Source organism: Anolis sagrei, chromosome 3, assembly GCF_037176765.1.
Source record: "Anolis sagrei isolate rAnoSag1 chromosome 3, rAnoSag1.mat, whole genome shotgun sequence".
Lineage (NCBI taxonomy): Eukaryota > Metazoa > Chordata > Lepidosauria > Squamata > Dactyloidae > Anolis > Anolis sagrei.
Genome location: NC_090023.1, coordinates 88,665,202 through 88,682,197, shown reverse-complemented (window position 1 = coordinate 88,682,197; position 16,996 = coordinate 88,665,202). Strand labels below are relative to the sequence as shown.

Sequence of the window (16,996 nt, the reverse complement as noted above, 5' to 3'; positions counted from 1 at the left end):
GCTTCCACACAGGTACTTGTTGACTCTCCCTGGTATCCCATGGCAGTTCTGGAGCAACCTACTCCAAGTATTTCATTTAATGTAGAAACACTTGGCCTCGTGAATTTGTAGGATTTTCTTGGACAAGGAAAGGCCTGTTATGATTTGTCATTTCCTTCTTTTCTTTTTTTTTTATCTGAATTAAAGCCTACAGCACTTTGTATTTGTTGGGCGATCTCATCCAAATATTACCCAGGGCTGCCTTTTCTTAGTTTCTAAGATCAGACGGGACTTGAATGCCTTTAGGATATTGAGACCTCTGCTCCATATCTATTAGATCAGACATGGGCTAACTTTGGCTCTACATGTGTTTTGGACTTCAACTCCCACAATTCCTAACAGCCTATTATGTAGGCATTACTATATGTATACGCAATATATATTTCCGTAAAAATCTTTTTGTTGTTCTTGCATTATAACAGTACTTGCAGGCAAACAACAACAAAAAGAAGGCCAATTAATTGTAGCAAAACACTATCAGAACTAGAAGATACTTCACGACAACTTATGTTCAAATGGAAAGAATCCCAGTCTAGGGTATTCTAATCTAGTTACCTGATTCCTTGGCTTTTCCACTGATTGAAGGCAATGTTTACAATCATGTAATGTTTAGATAAGATGGCAATAGTGATGCCATATATAAAAGTTGTACAGAATGTTGAAAGTTCAACAATGTGGGAAGTAGAACCTACCTTCATCGGAATCACTAAATTTTCTTGCTTATTTGCTGTTTCATAACATAGCGATCTAGAATAAATTCGTCTATTTAAGTGGATGGGATAAATTAATCTCAGCCTTGCCACATATGCTAGCTTGACACATATGCTAGCTATATACATCACATGACAACTGGGCCCATCTGTGTAACTTGTGGTCCCCATGTTTACCATATGAAGAAGAACCACCGTTCTGTTACAGGTTCTACCTCAAGGGGGCAGCTACTGTAAAGAAAGGCAACCACCATAACCCATAATTCAGAATCAGCTTTGATTTTGGATGGAGGCCAACTTCCAAAGGTGAAGACAACAGGCAGAAACGTAGGACCAAGAAAAACACAGTGATTCCATCAAGACTTTTAAAGTGGATCCAAATGCTAGCATTGCCGAGGAGATCAACAACTGATTTCTGGATAAGAATGAAGTTGGGATTTGAGCAGCTCTCTACATGTTGTTGAACTGCAACTCCTATCAGCCCCAGTCAACAAAGACAATGGTAAGAACTACTGGAAACTGCAGTGTAACATACTCCAAAGAACCATATAGCACGGATTACTGCTATATCCCAATCCAGTCAGAGCCAAAGTCTGGCAGTTGAAAAATTAATTAAGACTTGTTTGTGGCATTGGATTTAAATAAATCTGTATCCTCTTTTAATTAGTGGGAGATTTTAAAGTGCTTTCAAAAACATTTCTGTGTCCAAGAATATCTTGGATTTTTAATACACCTGGCAAAGAATAATAAAAGTGTTAGTCAAATAACCCGTGGCCCAAATTCCCAAATCCATTTATTCTAAGAAAAAAACAGAAACAGAGTAGGCTATTTCACATTTCTCTGGGACTTGCCCATAATGGTTTCAACTTACTCTTGTTTCTTCATTTTACACTGTCCCCATCCCATTCTCCCATGCCAGCCCTACCCCCTGCCCCCTTTTTGTCTCTAATACTGGCCATTATTCTCATCTTCAAGGAAACGGTGGCCTACCAATAAGCCTTGTGGCATTTGTGTCTTTATTCCCTCAGCTGCTTATCACTCTCTAATGAGCCCCTTCTAGTCCAGCGCTCCTGCTATTCTGTCTACACAGCTGCTCCATGAATGGATGGCAGGCTTGGCTTTTCATCAATTAGTTTCCTGACACAGGCATTTCAAACTTTATCTCATCTCTGAAACTGCATGTGCATTTCTCTGGCCACAAATATGGGAGAAGTTGATATTTCCCTCTGCTCTCCTTATCCTTGCTTCCTCACTGAAACAGTTATAGAAGGTAGCTGCTCATCCTACAAAGATTACTGCACCTTACGTCCAGTTGTTATTCTCACACCCAGCAAGTGTATATACTACAGGATACTTCTAATGTATAAATGTTATAAAAAGTGATTATCTAACAGATCAGTTGTCTTTAACAATAGCATAGCAGCTTGCATCAGATAAAAAGGTGTAAAGAGAAGAAAATGGGATTCCCTGAGCTTAAACAACTTCTGTCACTATTAATCATGGAGCAGATGGACAGTAATGTGAAGAAGTATGCCCATGTCAGAAAAGAGCACCCCTTACAGCCTTCTCACAAGAATAAGACTTCAACATGACCCAACTATGAATATACTTGAGTAATTAGCAGGAATACAGTTTGTGCCGTAACAACAGTCACTGACTATGAGAAAAATTAAGGGAAGTTCTACAGTCCCTCTAATAATTGTACATATTATGTGCCGGGTTTATAAAGCACCAGAAGCCACAGCCAAAGGATATAGCTGACCTAAAAGACTAACTCCATTAGGTTCCTTCACCAAACGGAAGAATGAAATAAACTCCTTGCCTAAAAAAAAGAAATATATATATGAAATTCAAGAGGTCGCCAAAGGTTTGTTGTTTCAGGCAATGGAGATTGAATTTGTTCTCAAAACAAAATAAGTGACAGAATGCGAAAAACTACAGAGAAACTGCTGTGCAGCTAACCACAAGTAATGAGCACAAAATCACATAAGGAACATATGCTTGGGGGTTACTGATTTGTGGCTTTATTAACTTTTAAATTTTGGGGCAAACTGTATTCAAAGTTTAAGATAAAGCAGTGTTCATATTTGTTTAGACTCAGAACTCATGGCCAATCTTTTGGTTTTTTTGTCTTATGAATGTTCTTCCCTCTCTGCCTGTCTGCCTGCCTTTGATTCTCTTTATTTTATTTATTTATTTATTTATTTATTTATTTATTTATTTATTTATTTTTAATGAATTGTAGAGACAAGTAGGGTAACATAAATCCAAATAATGAAATTCCACTTACATTTTCACTCAGTATAATGTATCTTATTTACTAAACCTTACCAATCCCAATTTCACACTTCATTTCAAGTATTATTTGAATTGATCAATCGTGAAGAGGATGTGATTCACTTAGTTCTTTATTTTTTTCTTTTTCTTTTTACTCTAGCTAGCAGAGTTCCCCATTTTGAGTCCCAAGTCTTTTTACAACTGCCAGTCGTGTATTTCAATCTCCTTTCACAGATATAATCCTGGAGCATACAATCTGCTAAATATTCAAACCATTTTTAAATTCCCATTTTCCCTGCTATTTCCAGCCCAATGAGACTGTTGCTCGGGCTGCTTCTATCATATGTTTCATGATACCCACCCATTTATTAGTACTATTCTTGCCATCAATTTTCTGGATAAAAAAAATCCTTTTATTCAACTCTACTTTTTACCCTAGAAATTCTTCCATTTCTTCTTTTATTTTATTATAAAATTCTTGTATCTTATCACAGTCCCACCACATATATTTGAAAGAGTCAATGTTGCCGCATTTGTGCCAACATAATTTTGACGATGATTTAGTTATATGGGCTAATTTAAATGGGTTTCTATACCACTTGGTCAATATTTTCTGTTGTGTTTCTCTGGTCCTAATATGTTTATTTTTTTAAATTGAATTAATCAAGTGTTCAATGTCTGACTCATTACAATTTAAATCCTCTTTCAATATCTCAAATAATGTTTGTTTCAGTTTATATTGTTTGACAACTATTTTCTTATAAATGAAACTCATCAAGCCTTTCTCCTTTTCTAGTTTCCATTTTAATATCTGATCAAAATCTGTTCCTGGGCTTTCCTTTCTCCTCCACTCTACAATCCATACCATAATAGCCTGCCTGTGATTGTCTGTCTGTCTCAAGTCTTATCCAGGACTGGAGCAAATATGTTTGAGTCACAATACCCATTGTGAATTGTCCCATAAGCTACATCTAATATATCAATTACTTCTCATGTAGATCAAAACTTTTCCTCTTCCAATGGAGACATTCAATTGGCATGTTTTTAAAACCAGGAATATTTCTTAAATCAAGTCTCCATATTTTAATTAAATGTTATTATATTATTGATGCTTAATTTTTTATGCTTTAGGTCTAAATGTTCTTTTATGTTTGTGTTTTAATTTGGTTAGGTTAATTTATAGTTATATGTTATTGTCTTCTTATTATCTTTCAGTTTTCACATGTAGGTACGGCATTGAATTTTGCCTTTATAATGTTGGAAACTGCTTTGAAGTCCCTTAGGGTGAGAAAAGCAGTATATAAACATAGTAAATAAATAAATAATAAATATGTGGCTGGCAGTCAGCACAGAAGTGGGAACAAATTGAGATATTTATATATATATATATAGAGAGAGAGAGAGAGAGAGAGAGATCAAACTATCAGAGCCCATGTTGATACTGGGAGGTCCCTTAACTTACAACATGGTGGAGGAAAAAGAAACAAGTAGAGAGAGAGAATAAACATAAGTTTATGTAAGCCTTAGCACTTGTTATACTTGATTTCCACCAGTTCCACAGCTATTCCCTTTTTTTAGCTGAGTGCTACTTTTTGGCATACTTTGACATTTAAAAAAATCTTACATAAAATGGAATTGCCAAGGAGATTAAAAATTAAATGGTTAGTACAAGACCAAGCATACTGAAAAGCTATTAAAAATTACTAGGACTTAAAGTTGCTGCTGTTGTAACAGAATGTGCTTCCTTTTCATTTTCGTGCCCTTGTTCCCAGAGGCCCAGCTGCCAGATACCATATGGAGTCTTCCTTTACTTCCACAAACAATATTGTCAAATCTTTGAGAACACCAAAGGCCACAGCAAAAATGTCACTGTCAAATATGCCAGAGTTTCAGGATTTCAGAAACCTATATTCATGAACACCTTCTCCAAATACCTTTGGCTTTAGTGGACTAATATTTGCTGTATCTTCCTCAATACGGCTTTCTGACCTAGAAAGTTAATTAATTCCATAACATGACCCAGTGAATTCTGATTGGTTCTTTCTAATCAGTCAAATATTGCCTGTTTCATGTCAAGGATTTTCTCATAGTGTCTCAATTAATTCAACAACAATGTGCAACAAAAAGATTTTCTATAAACAGGTAGCAGAAACTGAAGTCATAAAAATTGTTCGTGCTGGCCCTTTATTGAAAACTGTAGTTTCATATTCCACATTTAAAACTTAAGAAGTGGCAAAGTAGGGTAGACACTCTAACAAACATTGCCTCCCTTAATCTAAACAATGTTCACATTTGAAGAAGTAATTCATCTCCTCAATTTTTGTTAAATAATAGAGTTCAAGTAGGCAACTATGATGTTGTAAATAATTTAGTATGTTTGTTGCAATGTCAGTCTCCATTTGTTTCTCTTTCTTTCCCAATCCAATGTGAGTTTTGCCGATTTTGCTATAAAAGTACAGCCTTCCATGTTCTCTGAAGAATGCATACAAAATCAGGCTATAATACAGATTAAGCTCTCCCGGGGGGGGGGGGGGGGTATATGTATTTCATGGTGTTTTATTAGTGGGCTTCAGGGAGCTCTGGGTTCCAAAAAGTCAAGTGAAAGCAACACAAAGCTCATGCATGGTCTGTATGTGACCCATCCCAATGCTTACTTACTATATTTGTTTGAAGTACTGATATACAGCAACCCTCTCCAGCCCCTAAGAGCTTTTTTAAGTGTGTTTGTGTAACACATGAACACACTTAAAACATGACAGAGATAAAAACGGTAATAATACATTAACAACTACTTTAGAAACTTTTAAAAACTCTTTAAATAAAAGTGTACAACAAACATTTAAAACAGAGTGTTTCAAGTATCAGAGGCCATGTAGGACAACTCAAGACAGATGGCACCAGCTGAACTAGCTTTGGCAGGGATCTCCATACCTGGGATGCTCTTACAGAAAATCCCAGGTACATATGCATACCAATCTAGGGGTTCCACTGAGGAGATATTTCAGGCAGACTCACATGGCAGTCTTTCAAATACCCTAGCAAAGCTTTTTGGACTTTGTAGTTTAAAAGTATGTATTTCATCACATAATAGTTGCCAGTACACAATAGTTGCACCCCTGTTTTCGGGGTGGCAAACCCAGTAAAATGCATATTCCTTGCATAATAGTCGCACCTTTATTTCACAGGTGTGACTATTATGCAAAGAGGGCAGGCATGCAGGTGGCTGAGGCTTAACCTACCCACACAGCTACGTCCTCAAAAAGATGTATTATGTTGCCACCACATAATAGTTACATCCTTCCTTTTTTGAAAAAAAAAAGGGGGGAGTGCAACTTTTTGCAGTGAAATTCACTAGCTATTTTAATAAAACTTAGAAGCAAATTAGAAGCCAGTCTGGTTCTTGTTAGATTAGTATCACATGGTCTATATAATGCACTTGGACATCAATTACATTTTGCCCAAAGTTACACAAAGGCACTCCCAATCACCACAACCACCTTGTCTTCAAAAATGAGCACTGTTCCAGCTCCTACACAAAACACTGTACTACGTATTTCCTAAGCCTTATATATGAAGACTTTTTTGCATTAAGAAAAACAATATAAACAGGCCCATGAATGAACATGATTGAGCATGAACATGAGCTATTGACTTGGAAATTTAATATGCATTGTTGAACCCTGGAAATCTTTATTTCCATCAAGATTTCAACAAACTAAATCCCCATCTACACTGCCATATAATGCAGTTTCATAATGTAGTTTAAATGCACTGAACTGCATTATACATGACTGTGTAAACTCTTATAATACAGTTCAGTGTAGTTAAACTGCATTATGAAATTGCATTACATGGCAGTGTAGATAGGGCCTAAGATAGCTAATCCTTGCTGTTATACACATTGCAAAAACCATAGCACTAGCTCATGTCATTGCTTTCAAGTTCATCTCAATCAGCATTCAAAGGTTCCTATCTTTAGAAAATTGTGCTCCATTTTCTTGTAGTATAATAAAAGTGCAAGTCTTAAGGAATCTCTTCTGCTCCCGTACTACTGAAGAGAATTCATTATACAACAATATTGGCCTCTTGAAATCTAGTGCAGTATAACAACACAAACAACACTAACTTTAAAATAAAAATAAGTTTAAAGCAGCTTGACAATATTTTTCATGTTTAATTGACAATGCTTGGTGCAACTAGGGAAGCAGTAAGATTAAATGTTTTGAATGAATGGATTAATGACTCAATAATTTATTTTGATCTCGGATCTTTAAATGGAAGATGCAATATAGAGTCCTAATCAAAATCATACAGACCAAACAATATAGAGCACCATAGTGGGTTCCAATAGGATAAAATTGGAGTAAGCTAAAATCTTTTGAGTGGTTGCTTTTATCCTAATTGCATAACTTAATTTCTTTTGCCACGGATTTGATTATCAAAGGAACACTGTCTTTCAGAAGAAAAGAAACATTCTGCAAAGAGCTGTAATCTGCTTTCAGCAATTGGGAAATATGTTTTGCTCTAGGCTCCCTATAAAAAGTGCTCGTCAAGAATACACATAAAAGAGTTTAAATTTCCCTGAACTATAATCAAAGCCTTTCATTAAATGGAAGACCAATAAACTTCCTTTCCACCACTCTAAAGGGAAGTGGATTCAACCTGGCTCAAGCAAAAAGCATTTTAAAATCTAGAGACAGTTAGCTGAACAAGATGGCTTACATTATAATTATTAAAAATGCTTCCCTAAATACATTCAATTTTTTCCTATTTCGGAAGCTTAGCAGAGTTAATCTAGTTAGAACTTGGATAGAAGACCAATGCAGACAATTACATTGGTATGATTCAACTACAACTTACATGGCAACTTCCTACTGAATCCTGCAGTTTGTTGTTTAGTGAGGAACCAAAGCTCTCTGGCTGAGATAAGTGACTTCATCTCACTGAATCTTCTCTCCACCTTCTCTCTGTTTTAAGATACTGGCAAAACGGAGTCCCAGAGAGGCCATCCTACGGCGCATGGCCACTTCCTGTGGCTCCCTGTGGGAATCCATGTTACCAGCCTGTTAAAACAGAGAGAAGACCATTTGGGTGATACCCAACTCCTGACCCAGTAAAATGAGGAGGAAACGGGGAAAGCACAGAAAAGGATGTGGCATGTCCGACTATCCCTGAAGATGGGGAAAGATGGTAGGAAACAAATTAAGATGGTTCCCTCCACTTTACCCCGTTTTCAAATTGTCAATGTAATAATGTACACAAGTACCCACCCATAAAGTGCAGATCCCAGATTTCCACATGAAGTTATCATGACAGTTAAAGTAGAATCAAAGCACAATGGCTCCATCTACACTGTGTTTTAATGCAGTTTCAGAATGCAAATTAACTGCATTGAACTGGCAGTGCAATCTAATATAATCCAGTTCAGTGCTGTTCAATCTGCATTATATGAGTCTACATTGACCATCATATTTCAGTTCAAACTACATTATATGGCAGTGTAGATGGAGCCTATAATTTCACAGTGTGAAAGGAATCAGGGATCTCCAGGTAGATCCTGAAAAGGTCCTCCTAAAATCATGGACAGTACTAAAAATTCATAGAATTGCTAGGAGATATTATCGTTTTAAATATAAACATAACAGTTCTGGCAAGACCAAGAAGTTGCCTGGGGTTCAATACATATCAACATTTCAGCTGAGCCACCCAAGACGCTACACAACAATGAACAATAAGTTATTGAAATGAGTAAACTTTTTCCAGTATGTTATTATCCAATGTCTATTTACATGTATATATAGATTTGAAGAGGAAAACAAAATCTAATAAATACATAGCTTTTCAGATTTACAATACAGAGCAATGGTTTTCATAAGGTTTTTCAAACCTAATCAAGATTACATAAGCAATACTGTATTATCTGCATAGAGCTAAAGTGGAATTCTGGCCCAAGGCACTTTAGAGACAGAAGATTCTATCAATAACAGATGAACCACTAAATTATTGAAGGAAAATTACATAAGGTAGTTGCAAGAATGTAGCCTTGGAAACATCCAAGTTAACTGGAATAACCGTGGCAATACATCTCCTTAATTTACATACATCTACACTTGATTTCTATTGTGTGCTTAAAATAAACATTTGCTTTAAATAAGAAAAAGGAGCCATTTATCTACTAGGGAGGTTTCCAGGTTTTCCCACAAATGATTCCGCTAAACAAATCCAATGTTTATTTATTTTTAGAGTACAAAGCTAGGGCTGTGGAGACATGGGTTCAACTATTTACTTTTATATAAAATTTTCTGGGTAATCTCTGGCCAGTTAAGGTAAAGGTTTTCCCCTGACATTAAATCCAGTCGGGTCCAACTCTGGGGGTTGGTGCTCATCTCCATTTCTAAGCTGAAGAGCCGGAGTTGTCCGTAGATACCTCCAACGTCATGTGGCCGGCAAGACTGCATGGAGCGCTGTTACCTTCCCACTGGAGTGGTACCTATTGATCTACTCACATTCACATGTTTTTGAACTGCTAGGTTGGCAGAAGCTGAGGCTAACAGCAGGAGCTCATGCTGCTCTCCGGATTTGAACCTGCAACCTTTTGATCAGCAAGTTCAGTAGCTCAGTCGTTTAACCCATTGCTGCACTGGGGGCTCCTACGGCAAGTTAACATCTCCGAAGGTAACCCCATAGCACTAGGGGCTGAGCACAGGAAGGGTGACAAACCAGTATACTATACTGAGTTCATTAAAGGAATGATAGGATAAAAAATAGAAGAAAGATATAAAATAAATAAATGCTATCCAGAAACAGTTGATTTTTAAAAAGAAGACTATATCTAAAATCAGTTACAGAAAAATCATGCATAAGTTCAGAAGTGCTATTTCTCCCTCTGCCCCTGAAAACCCATCATTTCTATGATATCTGGGTTCCTGGGCTCCATTGGAACTAAGGACTTTCATAGAATCATAGAGTTGGAAGAGACTTTGTGGGCCATCCAGTCCAACCCTCTGCCAAGAAGCAGGAAAATTGAATTCAAAGTACCCCTGACATATGGCCACCCAGCCTCTACTTAAAAGCCTCCAAAGAAGGAGCCTCCACCACACTCCGGGGCAGAGAGTTCTACTGCTGAACAGCTCTCACGGTCAGAAAGTTCTTCCTGATGTTTAAGTGGATTCTCCTTTCCTGTAGTTTGAAGCCATTGTTCCACACCCTAATCTCCAGCGCAGAAGAAAAAAAGCTTGCTCCCTCCACCCTTTGACTTCCCTCCACATATTTAAACATGGCCATCATATCTCCTCTCAGCCTTCTCTTCTGCAGGTTAAATGTGCCCAGCTCTTTAAGCTGCTCCTCATAGGGCTTGTTCTCCAGACCCTTGATCATTTCAGTTGCCCTCCTCTGGACACATTCCAGCTTGTCAACATCTCCCTTCACTTTCTCAAATGAGGCTGAGAAATTATCACTGGATTAAAGCATGTTTGGTTAGGCTTCATCACATCATGTTGTATCTCTTCCCTGTTGTTGTTCATTCGTTCAGTCGCTTCCGACTTCGTGACCTCATGAACCAGCCCACGCCAGAGCTTCCTGTCAGCCGTCACCATCCTCAGCTCCTTCAGGGTCAAGCCAGTCACTTCAAGGATGCCATCCATCCATCTTGCCCTTGGTCGGCCCCTCTTCCTTTTCCCTTCCTTTTTCCCCAGCATAATTGCCTTAATCTCTTCCCTAGTGGCATTTCCTGTCTTTCCTGCCTTCTCAAACTCTTCCCTAGTTGCATTGCATTTGAATTGTGATTGGATAATTTCTTTTCATTGATGGAAAAAAAACCCTAAGTGAAACCAATACTATTTCTTGAGTGATAGTTTCGTTCCATTGCAGTACCAATATTGTGAAGAGGAAGAAAGTCTTGTGGAAATCCTAAAACTGTGTGACTGCATAGTTGTGGCAAAGTACACAAAATACAGCGTGTATGCACTGGGTAGGATGAACATGGATAGGCAGTGAGGCTGTACAGCACCAGCATAATAATGATGTATGAAAACGATAATTCCAATAACATTATGTTTCCGTTTAATTAAGCAACAATACTACACGCTGGTGTGAGGAAGTCCAACATGTCCAAATGAAATAACATACTGCTTCTCAATTTATTCTTCCTTTCCTTTCCTTTGTGTAGTCTGTGCAGAATTTTAGACTGTAATATCCTTGTGGCATCAACCTGCCCTATTACACTCTGTAGAACATCATGTTCTCTGATGTAACTGTCTATGTACTGTAAATTACAGATATTTAATCCACTGGCGCAATTGAGCAGCTGATGGAAAAATGTTTTGGATTTCTGAGTATTTCAGATTTCTTCACAAGGAAGGCTCAGCCTGTATAAGATTCCCTTTTAGAATATTGCAACAGTGGCCCAAAAGCACTTCAGGATCTTACAGTGTCATTTCTTACAGCAGGCACCTCACCTACTGAATCCAGGTTGCAAAGTAATTTTAGGCTTCTGTATTCACATTTGCGGTATATTGCCAATTTCCTTCCAACAATATTAGTTAAGAAAAAAAACACAGCAATATTTTCATAGTAGAATCTGTCAAAGTCTACCATAATTCAGAATTACAGAAATCCTTGAATTTGTGACAATATATATTTTGTATGTTTACAGAACGGGAGTCATGGGTTTGTTTTTTTAAAAAATTATCGATCCTAAAATGATTTTGGATGCTATTTTTATTAGATATATACATATGAAAAGAAAGTCTGGAAAACTATGAAGAAAAAGTATTAGTGTTACAAAGAGAAAGGTGAACCAAAATAATGTTTTGCTGATCTAGAGAGTGAAGACAGGATGCATAGACAAGAAATAGGGAGTGCTATACAAAATATGTTTTTAATTACATGGGGATGATGTGCATAATAGCAGAGACAAAAATAAACTGAAAGATTATGGTAATAAGAATAATTCTGCTCTTGATGAGTCCAAGAGCAGAAGCATGTGAAACAAATATGTGAGTGGGATGAAAACTGAAAGAAAATAAGTTTACTGACACGAGAGTGACATAATTGGTTTAACATGTCACCTGCAGTTTCAGTGCCATCATAAACAGTCTGCATAGCAGGGACATATTATCTCTAGCACATTTGTTGACCTGAATTAGACTCATGAGTTTCTAAGCTCGGTGATTAAACAGACCAAGAAGAATATCTACTAGGAGCGTGCATCACGTTTGGCTCAAATGCAATGCCTGAGCAAAAGCAGCCCATTTGTATTTCTGTTGGGGCTTCCCAAGCTTCTTGTGGAAGGTTACAGAAAATCTTTATATTTAATAACAAGCAGACAGAAAGTCTTGCACCAAACAATACCTTTTCTATGCAATGCTCAGAGAGGGAGGGAGGGAGGGAGAGGAAAGGAAGATGGAAATGCAGTTTACTACCTGGAGATCTACTTTCTAACCCTTAGATATGTTTTATGAGGAATTCTAACCATTTTTGTGCTTTGAGATACAACTATAACTGTTTCCAACTAGTTTCAAGAAACATAACACTATACCTAGAGTGCATATACACTGTAGACTTAATGCAGTTTGGCCTACTTTAACTACCATGGCTCATTGATATGGATTTCTGGGAGTTGTAGTTTGGAGGGGCACCAGCATCTTTTGCCAGAGAAGGCTAACGATCTGGCCAAATTACAATTCCCAGAATTCCATAGCACTGAGTCTTACTAGTTAAAGTGGTTTCAAACTTCATTAATTTTTTAGCATAGCTGCAACCTAGATGTCTAAAAATCTGCAGCTTTCTGGTGTGGAAACACCTCTATGAGAATAAAACAAAAACAAAATCAGGAAGAGAGATAGGAAAATGAATTACTCACACGTATGGCAATTATTAGGACTCCGCTGCTCCTTAAATTGTTGCATGCTAAATATTATTAATTTATTCCTAGGGGTGATTGTTTGTGCCTTCATTTTCACAACAAGATTCCATAAGAGACACAGGAAAATTGTTCCAATCTAGTCTGAGCAAGCAAGCCATTTTCTGAATTGAGTGTGGACTAAATCCACAGGATCCACATAGATCTTCAGTTTCTAGTATTTTCCCCTAGGTTTCTCAAAAGAATTTTAAAATATAATTGGTACATCCTGGTCCTCTTAAAGGGGATCTTTTAAAACACACAAAGGACAAACCTAAGTCACTAAGGACTTAGGTTTGAAATTTGAAACAGAAGATCTTAAACTGATATAGCATAATACACCATCTATTTTTTAAATATGAATGTTGACTGATTTCATGCTCTCTAAAGGTAATCTGCAACAAAGCAAAACACAATCACAAGTCTGTCAAAATCAATCCTATGCTTTCTTCCAATGAAAATAAATACATTTTTGGCTGGGCCAGGTTTTCTGGCCTCATCATTGGTTAACACCCATATATTCCGGCATATAAAATGACTGGGCGTATAAGACAACCTCCAACTTTTCCAGTTAAAATATAGAGTCGGGGATATACTCGCCATATAAGACTACCCCTCTTCCAACACACACCAAATAAAATGTTTAAAAGCATCAGATTTGATTTCAATATGGTAATTTTCCTATTACTGTACCTCCTTCTCTACCTCGCAGATCTCGCACATGTGCACCTGCACCGCTTCACTGTAGTCTTCAGGAGTGAGATCTGAGAGTCAGAGGAGGAGGTATGGTAATAGGATACAAGGGCAGGCCAGACAGGTAAAAGGTGTTTTTCTGGGCCCAGAGCCCACTCTATCTCTTTTTTCCATACCCCAGGCACCCCGGACACCTGCAGCTTGCTCCGCCCTTCACTTACACCTTCCGAGTGAGGCGCCCCTTCACCTCACCATCGGGAACGCGTTAAGTCCACAAATCCTTGATGAATGGATTTTCTTCTACCATACTTGTACAGCGTCGCCCTTAATGCTGTCATACAGTCGCTGCATAGGGCAGGGATGCAGACACTGCCATTTTTGAGCTCCCCCCACCATATATCACAACCGCAGATTCTCCAATCCAGATTGGAAGTTTCAGCATCCGCTCTATAAGATGACTCCCGGCGTATAAGACGACTCCCATGCATAAGGCTACTCCAGCGTATAAGACGATTCCCGTGCATAAGATGATCCCTGACTTTTGAGAAGATTTTCTTGGGTTAAAAAGTAGTCTTATACGCCAAAATATATGGTATATTAGAAAAGTACATGTTTATTTCACAACACTACAGTGAAAGGGGAAGAGGAAGAGGGATGAAGGACAGGAGAAGACTGGTGTTAAAAAGTAATACTAGTCAACATGATGCTCACTGCATTCAGTAGTAAAATAAAGAGCTCAATAAATTACATAACTAGAAATGTGCATATTGAATGCTATATACCTAAATGATAAAAAGCTTGCTAATAAGGTACCATACAGAACTAGTGACTCATTTGTTGGGCTTCTCCAGATGAATGAAATGAGTCACTGGTTGAAAGTTTAGCACGTAGTGTATGTAATTGTATAGGAAACTGGTCATCTGGCTAGGCTGTTGTACATGAAAATTTTTGGTAAGCTATGGTATATGAAAATCCCTCCCACCACTAGCCATACGCTAGAGAGAACAAGCTTCTCACATACCTCTCTCTATTTCTATCCCTCTGTCACAACACATGCAGGAAGCAACCCTTTGCGAACAAAGGCCCTAATCGATATAGAAATCACCTTTTCATTCATGTGCCATTTTTTTAAGCATACTTCACTTAAGTGGTATATGCCAACAGGACAATACTATGTTTTTTTTTCTTTATTGTGGAATCATCTGAAACAGTGGAGCCATTACACAACTGATCATTTTAAGATAACTGAATGCTGCAAGAATCCCACAGTGCTGTGACCATAAATACACACTGCAATAGAGAGTAACATTCACTGAGAAGAAAATACGTAGACATGAATTTATTTTATAGATGCATTTAATCCTATCATCTCGTATCCATAATTCTGAAATTTGAAACACTCCAAAATTCAAAATTGTTAACTTCTGTGCCTGAGATGGTTACATCTTTGGTCCCTTCGACACAGCTGTATAAAATCCACATTGAAATGGATTATATGGCAGTGTGGACTCGGATAATCCAGTTCAAAGCAGATAAAGCAGATAAAGTGAATCATCTACCTTGATATTCTGGCTTATATGGCTGTGAGGAAGGACCCTTTCATTTCAAATGGTTCAGTGTACCCAACATTTGTCTCATGCACAAGATTATTAAACAAGTTATATATAAGTTACATTCAAGCTACACATATAAGATGCATATCAAACGTATTTATTTATTTATTTATCATATTTATACATTGCCCTTCTCACCCCAGGCCTTACAACAGGCAACAATTTGATGCCATACATACATATATTAAAAATAAACAATTACAATTAAAAACCAAACAATTAAAACATAAATAATTAAACAACAGTTAAAATCATGTGAAACAAAGTGCATGTTTAAGACTTTGGTCTCATCTCCAAAATATCTCATTATGTATATTTATATAAGTATTGATATTCCAAACCCCCAGAAATTCAAATCCTGGCCACTTCCTGGTCTCAAGCATTTTGGATTAGGATATTCAACCTCTAGCACCCATTGACTGAATACACAGCCCAACCAAAAAATATATTGGTTTCTTGATTTTTAGGCCATTGGGGTTATTTGGGGCACTGATTCAGAAAATTGCATTGGATAAACCATATCAGCTCTAGTTTCTTAGATATAGTTATGATTTTCTGTCAGCAAGCACATAACGATTGCTTATGCTTCTCTATGGGTGAGCAAATAATGACTTCTACTTCATCTGTATCTCAAAAAACTATGGCTGATATGGGAAAACTTGGGGTCATTTTTTAATCAATAGGTCAAATATACCCAGAACCAAGTTTAACATTAGACACATCAAAATGTGTGTTAGCCAGTGGTATCTGAAATAACTTAATAAATCTCTACTTTCCAATCTGCGTATTTCTTCCACTTTAAATTGAGAAGATACGTATATCTGTCAAAGGTGTAACTTTATTTCTGGAAACACTGCAAATGCATTTTCATTATAAAGTACTTTATCAGAGCTTAGAATGAAATACCTTTTTTAGAGGTTCTAATAATTGTCTCAGACAACAATAAAGGACTTCCATTGGAAACTTCATGTATAGATTTTTCTGTTGCTCTGCTGGCAAAAGGTTCTTTCTTCACATCCTTTTTTATTTCCTGTATAAGAAATAAAAACAAAGTAGGAGGAAAACTATTTAGAAGACTCATTCAAGAATATTTAAAAACAAACAATATATAGACTTCTAAAGTGAGAAATCAGTCAAATGCCATTTGCCATCGCTGAAAATTTTCTCTGGGTGCACAATTATAGCATGCACGTGACACTTAGGCTCAACAGATGGCTGCTAGGCTCCGTTTGCATGCACTGTGGAAACGAAGCCCCACAGGAGTTCCACGGAGGCTATCACATGATGTAAGGGCACTTCTGGTGGGACTCTGTGGGGCTCCATTTCCACAGCACGTGAAAATAGAGCCTAGCAGACATCTTCAAGAGTTGCATTATCCAACTCCAAGCATCAGAAAGCAAGAGTAAGTAGGGGAAAGACAGGGAAAGGTGAGGTAAGCACATGGAATGGTGGGCCATTTGTGAAGATGGGGAAAGACAGGAGAGAATGGGGTAAGATGGTTCCCTTTGCTTTCCCCTGCTTTCCCCATGTCTCCCCAGTCTGCATCCTTAATCTAACATTGCATTGTTTATTGTTGTTGTTTATTCAGCAAATGTAAAACTGTAATCTTAAAATGAGAATCTTGTAGCTTCCTCAGAAATGAAATCCACAGCATGCAGTGAGACTTTCATTTTTGGAAAAATATTACAATTTCTGTCTTTATTTATTAATTAGTCCTGTAAGCTATGCAACAATTAAAGTAAAGCGTAGGAATCTGCTTCTTC

The 16,996-nt window shown here is 37.4% G+C and overlaps 1 protein-coding gene across 3 annotated transcripts in view; it reads right to left on the bottom strand.

Moving 5' to 3' along the window:
• SH3KBP1 (SH3 domain containing kinase binding protein 1) overlaps positions 1–16,996 on the bottom strand; it is a 204,233-nt gene that overhangs the window by 115,526 nt on the left and 71,711 nt on the right. For all 3 annotated transcript variants that reach the window (XM_060770073.2, XM_060770074.2, XM_060770075.2), the window contains one exon: positions 16,140–16,263. In XM_060770073.2, coding sequence (XP_060626056.2) covers positions 16,140–16,263 — 124 coding nt within the window. The remainder of the gene's footprint in view (positions 1–16,139; positions 16,264–16,996) is intronic.